Raw genomic sequence first — 10,136 nt, 5'->3', positions numbered from 1 at the left:
TCATTATGTATCCAAGAGACACATCGTTACACCACTCAACAATGAAGATTAAAGAAACATCATGTGACATATCATAGTCACCCACATAATAACTTTCCCCAAGTATGTGAGATACGAGCTATTAATACCTTGAAATTTTGAGTCCAGTAACTTGTGCATCTTATTGGACTAAAAGGGACATGAAAGGTCAACTCTATGTCTAAACATATTTATGTATAAACCTTCTCATAAGTACGTCAAGTTAATGTTTATACATGCAAATGAAAGGAAAAAAAATACTTGAACCATACCTATCCGTGTCTAGACCATCAAACATCAGTACGGGGTGATGTCCAAACCATCTAAGGCGCGTATCATTAAAATATTTGGACTTGTTAACGTATGAACCTGCATACACCTGGTCTGATTGGAACACATTGTTATGAGGTTCTAGAAATAGACATCATGAGTATGAACATTGAATACTTCGACATAACACTTGAGAGGTTATGCACTCGCAAATATGACTACATCAACCCAACAGATCTAATCATGTAAATAACATGGAATGATAGGTAATACTCAAGACTAGTGAGCATATTTGAATATGCAACGTTACACACATTCGTGGTTCATTGATGATAGAAATAGTCTAGATTAACCTCATTGGGATAGGACACATACATTGCATACCAATATTTACTACTATACAACATCCATTACATAATACTCAGGACTAACAAGTATGTCTAAAATCATCGTATCCAACGTTATGCACATTCCTGGTTTAGTATGACAATTGATTACGAAATAGTCTAGATTAACCAATGCTATACCTATTCTCCCTTTGGGATAAGACACACACATTGGTTATCAATTTTTACGTTAGAGTCTGATGCAGGTAAGCTGCTTACTCATGGCAAATCTAACGGTTATCGTGTGTGCAAACAACAAAGAAAGATAACCAATCGCAAAAACAGTCCGCTCAAACAAGTCATCAAAACGATTACATCAACAAACACAACTTCTAAGTTTTATCATCCTTTTTTTCACTTAAAGAAGTATAGATACACATCAACTAAAAAGAAACTCCAACAATAAACAAATACTAATTTAATGGTGTCAAGTTTGCAATTCAAATATAGTTGGCAAATATCTTTTTACCCATAAAAGCACAAGAGAAAAGACATCAAGGGGGTGCTTGGCGTGAAAGAGAGACACGACTTCAAAAGATGTTGATCGGCTCGGCGTGCATTGGGACATACAAACGCCACTTGGTTTAACTTTCGACCTTTTCTCTCTCTCCCTCTCTCTAAATGTGGGTTCATTCAACATCTCTCATGTCATTTTACACCCACAAACACACAGTTTCATCTTTGATTCTCTCCACCTATCATTCAACCTTCATCTCCCCTCAAAACCCTTTTGAAAAAGGTCATCAATTTGGTTCAAGAATCGGAAACCCAATTCATTGATTGATTGTTTGTTTGTATAGAGGGTGTTGTAAATATGAGATTTTTTTCATGATTTTGACCATAATCTTTGTGTCCTTGGAAACCCTTTTGAAATCTTTGATTTTTAACAATCTTAGATCCATCTTGTACAATTTGGTATGTTCTTGATTATTGTTACTTTCAGTTTTATGTTTCTTGGTTCTGTAATTTCTCATCTGGGTTTGCATTTTTATGAAGAAAGTTTGTTCATTTCTGATGTTATATAATCAAGATGCTCTGTTTTGACTAAAAGTTTTATGCTTTTTGTTTATTTTGTTATGTGTGTTTGATTTTTGTGTTTTGACTGTTTTAACAGTTTGATATGTTGGAGATTTATGATAAAGTTCCTCAATTTGTTTGTCCTATGATGTTGTGTTTGAATGATGATTGATGTGTATATATATATATGTTTGTGTATGTATTGGTTGATTGTTGATTAGCTCAAGATCCATTGCTTGTAATGTGTGCTAAAATTTAGTGTGAATTGGACTCTAGGGTTAGTGGGTGGGTGGTGTTTGGTTGTAAAAGGTTTGTTGTTTATTAGTTAGGTCACATTTTGATATTTTTAAGCTACAATTGCTCTCCATCTTGTTTTTAGGGGCTGTTTGTTTACCTCTTAATAAGGTTCTTAGTGGTTCAGACCTCTTACTGGTTCAGCACTTAATAGTTCAGACTGTTTGTTTCACAAGCAGACGTTTGAATGGTTCAGACATTTGCCTCTGAATGGTTAAGATTTATACAGAGTCTGAATGGTTAAGACCTCTAATCTGAATTGGTTAGACATTTGCCTCTGAACGGTTAAGTATTATACAAGCTCTTAATGGTTCAGACCTCTTACTGGTTCAGCACTTAACCATTCAGATGTTGCCAAACAGCCCCTTACAGATTCAAGTTTGTTACTTTTTTGAGTTCAAAGTTGGGGCAAATTTTATAGGTTTTGTTACTAATATATGTTTTAGGTTCAAATGTTTTTCATGGAGTTTAATGTAGCCATCAATTTTTTCATACAGATGCAAAATTAATCTTATAGATTTTTAGGGTTCCAATGCAAGGACAGAGGGGTGCTGTGGGCTCATTTCCGGAAACATTAGCGTTTGAACACGGTTCAACATCGAGTGATGTCGTTAACTCTCCATCGAACCGGTTACCCGATTACATCTCTTTGAACCCAACAAATCAAGAAGGTCAGAATGTAAGTATGTGGGATGTAGGCGAACCCAGTTCAAGTTCGGGTCCGAACCAAGCGAACCTGGGTCATATAGAATCACGACCAGACCATGGGTGGCCTTCGTTGATGAAACCTTGTCCTGAACCACCATCAAGTGTGCTTTCGTTGGGTGATCATGGTGCATCTAGTTCATCGTTTTCTGACCCGTTTGACACAGATGATCACCGCCTGTCTCGTAAAAGAAAAGCGGTTGAATTAACCATGGGCCAGTCTTCTTCAGGGGCGGGAAGTTCAAGCATGTTTCAAAGATCCGACGGTGGGTCGAGCTCGTGGCACACAATCGATGAAAACCCACTTCCAGACCCGACTATTCCGAGACTTGGGTTGAGTATTGGCGAGAACCCGCTTGTGTCCCGTCAACAGGTTGACTCTCGGGGGTCTGATGTTTCGGGTTTGAGACTTAACCAGCCATCTGATGATTTATCAAGTCATCAGGGTCAGCCCGTTTTGCGGGTTCCTGCATTAAGACGAAATTTTCAATCAACTTCTAGATGGAGTCGGAGTTCTAGCTCGAGAGCAACCCGATCACCGAATCTTGTTATTTCCGCTGATCGGAGTGAACTCGATTCGATTTCTGATCATCCCATATTTCCACCACCAAGTAGCATAAGAACCGCCGCCCAAACCGAACTCAATTGGAGCTCAACCGGTGACGGTGCGAATGTAAACGATGGTGGAAATGTCGGTAGTTCTCGAGCCAGACCAAGTTCCGGGCCCTCGCCAAATTATAATCCTAGAAGACTATCAGCATTTCTTCGGCGATCTTTGTTGTCGGCTGCTGGTTCGGAGGACGGTGGAGGGCAGAATGGTAATATTTTCCCGATAATCCCTCCAGCTTTGAATAGTTCATCATCTTCCTCCCAAGATGTTGGGACTCTGCCGGGTCATCATCGTCATCAGGCGTACTCGAGGTCTTCTTTATTGCTCGGTAGACAGCTTGAGGGTGCGTATCTTTCACGAACCGTGACACCTGGCGGTGAAGGAAGAGGCAGGCTTGTGTCTGAGGTTTGTGTTCTTTAAGTAGCATGTTATATGATAATTTTGTTTTGCATTGCATTGCATTTGGTTTTATTTATTTATTTTTATTTTTGTGCAGATTCGTAATGTACTGGATCTTATGCGCAGGGGTGAAGCCTTGCGATTTGAGGTTAGCTACTTTTATAAATAATTATTTTTTTGTTTGTTTAGTGAATTAAGTTTTGTTTTTCAATTTTTTTTTGTTTGTTGCAGGATGTTATGATACTAGATCAATCGGTCTTTTACGGGATCGCGGATATTCACGACAGGCATAGAGATATGCGACTTGATATAGACAATATGTCATACGAGGTATAATCCTATAATTCATTTTGTTACATTAGAGTTAAATGCCATTTTAGTCCCTGTGGTTTGGGCCATTTTGCTAGTTTAGTCCAAAGGTTTCATTTTTCGCCTGTGGGTCCAAAAAGGTTTCAACGTTGCCGTTTTAGTCCCCTGGGTTAACCACTTCATCCATTTTTTCTATTAACGATAAGCGTAATTCGGTCATTTTATATAGCCGAATGGCCCTTCTAGTTAACATAATTACATATAAAATGACCGAATTACCCTTCTCTTTAACCCAGTGGACTAAAATGGCAACGGTGAAACCTTTTTGGACCCACATCCGAAAAATGAAACCTTTGGACTAAACTGGCAAAATGGCCCAAACAACAGGGACTAAAATGGCATTTAACTCGTTACATTAATAATAATTATTGCTTTAATTTTTTTCAAACATAACATTAACTCGGGGTTTGCAGGAGCTACTTGCATTAGAAGAACGCATAGGAAATGTAAACACTGGATTGACCGAAGAAACAATTGCAAAGCATCTCAAGCAGAAATCGTATGTGGTTGAAAGGGGCCAGCCCGACGTAGAACCTTGTTCCGTATGTCAGGTAATAATTAGATACTCAAATGTTTGAGTGTTTTGACTAATTCTTCTATTTTTAATAAATAATTAGTAGGTAAAATGAGCAGACATTCATTTTTTCTTAAAGTGCACGAAGGGGTAGATTATTATTTTTTTGCTATTTACTTTAAGGGTGTTCATAACACGGTTGAAACCGACCAACTAAAGCAAGTCGGCTAGTTTGGGATTTATATGGTTTGGTTTTGACTGTCTTTAAACATTTTACAGTTTTCAATACAAACTAATGATTTTGAAAACGATGGTTTAAACCCCAATTGTAAAACTGCCAAACTGCTAGCAAGCTGGTTTGGTTCGTCATATTTTGAAAACGTACTTGGCGGTTGAGCCCAGAGTTTTTGACGAAAGCATCCAAACCGGACCATAAACAGCCTTAATTTGATTGAAAAGAAAACTGATCATCCAAAATTTGAAACTACAGTTTTCTTTTACCTTTTGAATTATTAATTTATTTATTATTTTTTTTTGTGTTAATAAGGAGGAATACAAGGATGGAGATGATCTTGGAACACTAGAGTGTGGGCATGATTTCCACCATGGTTGCATAAAACAATGGCTGCAACACAAGAACTTGTGCCCCATTTGTAAGTCGACGGGATTTGCGTCTACATGATCCATCTACATGAGCCGACACGACCCGAAGATGTTATGAATTATTTGGCTGCAAGTAAGGTGGTGTTTTTGGCAAAATTATTGGCAGATAATATCCTCTTTGTTTGTTTATCTGTTATGCTATTTATGTTATTTTTTGGATTCTTTCTATGAACCAAAGGCACAACTTATGCCAATCTTCCATTTATTTATGCTCTTCGACAAGTTTAAGGTTTTGTTATGGACTGAAACCATTGCAAGGTATGAGATTTATTCAGCATTGGTTGTATGGGCAACCAATGTGGAGTTTATGTATTAAATAGACTCTCTTACCCACCAGACTAGTCTTTTGGGTTGAGTTACTGTCAACAATCATAGAATTTGTAATCTAAAAATCTTACTCTATTTTAATAATTTCTTTCAAATAAGTATTTATAATAATATAGTTTTATTTTGTACAATACTAGTAATGAATTAAATAATAGAAAAAATCTAAAATACAAAAGTCCTTAACGTGTGAAACGTACGTGAGCAGTAGTATAACGTGCGTGATTATGTTACAACACGAGTAATTAGGGTTTCTGACCATGCGTGATTTTGTTTTAACCAAATGAACATGCGTAATTTACTTGTGTACGCTTCACACGTTTAGCAATTATGTTAACCTTCTGGATAGGCAATTTAGAAACTAAAATATTACAAGTATACAGAGTTAAGTGCAAAGATCAAAATGAATCAAATGGTAAATCAAGACTTGGGAAGTGAATTACACTAATCATCAAGTGCAATAAATCACTAAGTGGAACATAATTTCATATGCAAAGGTGAAAAACCAAAGCTACATGTGATGAAGACTTAAGGACTACAAAGATCAAGAATGAAACTTCATCTACAAAGAATCAAAGATCAAAGCTTGATACATCAAAGAATTGATTGGGTATTAGAGAGAAAATCAATTAAACCTCAATTAAAAGATAGTTTTTTTTTTAAATACTCAATAGTAAAAGTCCTAATTAAACTAAACAAGTTGATAATCAGTTAGTGAGACTTTGAACTTGAAATGGAAGTATGTAGTTGGTTTCTTTCCATCTATAGGATGTAATGATGTTGGGAGACAAAAGTTTTCATAAATGGAAAAAAAGCAATATGCTTCACCAAACCATCACCATGCTTTGAAAAGTACACATCTATGTTGATAGATTTCAAAAGGTTGCTTTGAAAAGTCAAAATCTAGAGGTATTCGTATGAAAAAGGTGTTGAGGGCAGATTATAGTCGTTACACAATGTTCAAGATTCAAAGCAAACTAAAAGTTAAATTTGGGCGATCCACGGTAAATACATTGACCGTGGGATCAACCTCTGATGTGTCAGATTGCTTTTTCTTGTTTGTTGTGTCTTGCATATAATTACTAGCGTTCCCCAACCTTTTTCACTCGCCCATTTTGCTCATAATACTTTCAAATACTCATCTAATTAATATTTATAGTTCCCTTGAGATCTACAAATTTAATCAATGAGAGATTAAAGATTAAAGATCAAAGATCAAGAGCAAAGATTTACAAATTTAATCAATGAGAGATTAAAGATTAAAGATCAAAGATCAAGAGCAAAAAAGAAGAAGCTATGCTTTAAGTATTCGAATCTTGTATTCGTGAGGCTATCTCTAGGGTGTTGATAGATGTATTTATAAGGGATCTCACCATTGGTTGGTGATTGTTATAAAACACTATTAGGAAGATAATGTTGGGAAATTGTTCCTCATTGGGATAAAGTGGTGTTCAAAGAACATAAAAGCTAGTTACTTTGATGTGTGAGAGTGGGGTTATAAATTTTAGATATATTTTAAGTACTTTTTACTCGCGAATCAAGCTTTAAATATATAAAACATGATACAATACTATCACTCTACACACGTTAGGTCAAGTGCATCCATCGTGGACATAGTATAGTGATGGTAAGATACCGAGGTCGTCTAAGGACACACGAGCTTTTAATACCGGCTTATCGTTAACGTCTAATCTAACCAAATTTTGATAAAAATTTTTGAAAATTTTAAAAGATAAACTAAAAATAAAAACGTAAATGTAAGGAAAAACAAATAGACAAGAAGGAATCACTTGGTTCCAACTCCTCTTTTATGTATCCTTTGATGATTTCCGCACTTTGGGCTTTTTAAGATATTATCTTAGTTATAGTGGTAGGCCCCTCTTGTGAAGGCGACATTACCCTCAACCTATTGGTCTGAGTTAGCAGGGATACAGTCCCGCAAGTTTGGATCATTGAAATAAGTTATTAATGCGAAAAGTGGTAGGCCTCTCTTATGAAGGCGACGTTACCCTCAGCCTATTGGTCTGAGTCAGCAGGGATACAGTTCTTTTAATATTAGTTAAATTATAAGAGACTACAAGCTGTTCTTACTTCCCCTGATTTGATGTTATCTGCCTCAAGGGAAGTCCTAATAAGCTTGAATCAGGTCCTCGCATGATCTATACACTGAACGACGCAAGAACTTTACCCAAACACCCTTCTAACCCCCTTCCAGGCAGTTAACGCGCTTTATATAGACCGTAAAAACACGAATGAGTGAATCCACAAAATATAAAGAAATTTTTAAGTAAAGTCATCTTCAATATAAAGAACTAGTTATTAAAGTCATTAACACATATCCAAACAAGTTGAAAGATGGATGCTGGTGGTGGGTGCTGGTGTTGTAGTGGTGGTGGACTGATGGCAAGTGTGAGAGAAGTGGTTTGCCAAGGGATCAGTTGGAATGAAACCAAGCACCCCCTATTTATAGCTGGAAACAGAGTCTTCACACGTCCCCGTGCCTACCTGGCACGACCCTGTGGTCTTCAATTTCTCTCCCTTCATTAACTGCAGATGTTAGGTCTTGTACTAACACGCCCCATAGTGACAGAGCACGGCCCCGTGGTGAGTGTACTTGCTATACTATCTCAGATTCTATGAATTTTAGAGTTGACCACGGCCCATGTTGAGTTGGCACGGCCTCGTGTTGGTTTGTCTTTTGCTGTTGTCTTTTTCTGTAGGGAATCTTGACTTGGCACGACCCTATGCCTGGTGGGCACGACCCAGTGCCTAAGCTTCTGTTTTGTTATTTTTGTTGTTTTGGATATGGATGGGGGTTCGGCGGGTCGTGTCAATCCTTCTTCTTTGTATTTGTGTTGGTTTCTGCTGTTAATTTGTTTCTTTTGTTCGTTTAAGCTCTTTCGATCCTGTAAATTGAAAGTAAAAAAGAAACATGCTTTTTCCAACATTAGTTCCGAAAAAGCGTTGATTTTTTGCTTTGTTTGATGTAATTTATATGTTGCATTTTACGCACATCAAATACACCCACACTTGAATCTTTGTTTGTCCTCAGGAAAAACTCTATAATGTTGCTTACACACCTAAACGGATTGGTAGAAGAGAAGTTTTGGGTTTATCTTTAGAGTGTCGGGAATCCAAGTTCTAAATTTATTTTGTTTTTATTTTATTTACAATCTTCTTCGTCATGATTTATTTAAAACACATTTTAAGAAAAATTATTTGTTTTAGGCATAACATGCCATTATAAAATTCCATTTACTTATATACAAATTTACACACCTCACAAGTGGTCACTCAACACTCGACCGAAGTTGTTTAAGTGAAAACGCTCGGGCCCGGTGTAGAACTTACTCCTGCTATAGGCTTGACAAACAATCAAACCTCCTCCTTTTTGACGTTTAATCCTCGTAAATATCAATAGGGCTTTAAAAAGGGTAGTTTTTGGCTTGGGTAGGTGTGTTTGGGTAAAATGGTGCAAAGTGTAAAAAATGTTGGTTTTTCATTGCTTCGTGGCTTAGCAAAAAAGACTTTGGCTAATGTGTGTGTGTGTTTTTTTGTAACCAAGGTTGAAACTAAGCCATACTTGTAATTTGTATAACCAAACTTTTTACAAAAATAAAGGATGTAAATAAAAAGTTTTGTGGATGTGGGTGGTTGTTTTTACAAAAGTATATATTTTTGCGGGTTTAGAAACGAAACGGTTAATTCTGAATGGGGTTTAACTAAGGGGGTGTAAAAAATGAAAAGAAAAACACAGGTTTAGAATGAAAAATAGGTATAGTCCTAATGCCTCTATCATTTACTTACTTAGATTTAGGTCGGTAAGGATTTGGAACGTATTGTTTTGGCAAGTTCTAGAATTGTAAGAACCAAAAGGGCTATTCACACAAGAAACAAAAAATGAACTGTAGGATCGATTTCGCGACCTAAAATGAGTCGTTCGGAAGAGCTCAACTCCGTTTCAGAGGCGGAAACAAGGAAACGGATGCGTACACAGCTTGTATCACATTTAAATCCTCTTGTATATTGATTTTACAACGTTTTCGATTACAAGGAAAAACCGGCAATACCTCGGTATCAGATCTGAAAGTTGTTACAAATGAAATGAACAATGATCCTATATATACTAGTTTGGGATCGCTTATAGTGACAACCACAAAAGCGATCCACACAAAGACTGTAAAGGCGATCCTACAAGTTTCCGTAAGAGCGATTCATCATGTGCCGAATAAGCGATCTGACATAACTGCCATAAAGGCGATCCTCCATATGTTGACTATTTTGAACCTATTGTCTTCACTTGAACTCTTATAATTTGACCTTCATATTGTTTCTTGCATCTCATTGGTCATATAAATGGTGACATATCATTGGACCATTAATTGGTCCTATCATAACACCAGGAACACAATTCACATTTTACTCCTTTGTCGTTTACTTGATGTTGATGATTATATCCATATTATGATGATGTCACATGATGTCATCATTAAACATGATGACATCATGCTTGATCAGATCCGCATCGCAATCTGGACTCGACATTAGACGTAGTCGACAGATGACT

General features: G+C 36.7%; 1 protein-coding gene across 4 annotated transcripts; it reads left to right on the top strand.

The window, feature by feature from the left end:
• The first annotated feature begins 1,173 nt into the window (after nt 1-1,173).
• On the top strand, nt 1,174-5,559 carry LOC110915632 (E3 ubiquitin-protein ligase MBR2). Of its 4 annotated transcripts, none has more exons than XM_022160363.2 (6): nt 1,174-1,589; nt 2,511-3,705; nt 3,797-3,847; nt 3,931-4,029; nt 4,482-4,619; nt 5,130-5,559. In XM_022160363.2, the coding sequence occupies exons 2-6, from the start codon at nt 2,518-2,520 to the stop codon at nt 5,262-5,264; spliced, it is 1,611 nt and encodes a 536-aa protein (XP_022016055.1). In that variant the 5' UTR covers nt 1,174-1,589; nt 2,511-2,517; the 3' UTR covers nt 5,265-5,559. The 4 variants fall into 4 exon arrangements, with proteins under 4 accessions (XP_022016055.1, XP_022016058.1, XP_022016066.1 ...); XM_022160366.2 differs by having other exon boundaries at nt 1,178-1,589; nt 2,483-3,705; XM_022160374.2 differs by having other exon boundaries at nt 1,184-1,413; nt 2,483-3,705.
• Nucleotides 5,560-10,136: the final 4,577 nt, after the last annotated feature.

This window comes from Helianthus annuus, chromosome 2, assembly GCF_002127325.2.
Source record: "Helianthus annuus cultivar XRQ/B chromosome 2, HanXRQr2.0-SUNRISE, whole genome shotgun sequence".
Classification (NCBI taxonomy): Eukaryota; Viridiplantae; Streptophyta; class Magnoliopsida; order Asterales; family Asteraceae; genus Helianthus; species Helianthus annuus.
This window is presented reverse-complemented; position numbering and strand designations above follow the sequence as displayed.

Coding starts and splice junctions, on each gene's coding strand:
- LOC110915632 (XM_022160363.2), top strand. CDS start 2,518: ATGCAAGGACAGAGGGGTGCTGTGGGCTCATTTCCGGAAACATTAGCG. Junction 3,848..3,930: donor GTGAAGCCTTGCGATTTGAG/GTTAGCTACTTT, acceptor TGTTTGTTGCAG/GATGTTATGATACTAGATCA. Junction 4,620..5,129: donor AACCTTGTTCCGTATGTCAG/GTAATAATTAGA, acceptor TGTGTTAATAAG/GAGGAATACAAGGATGGAGA.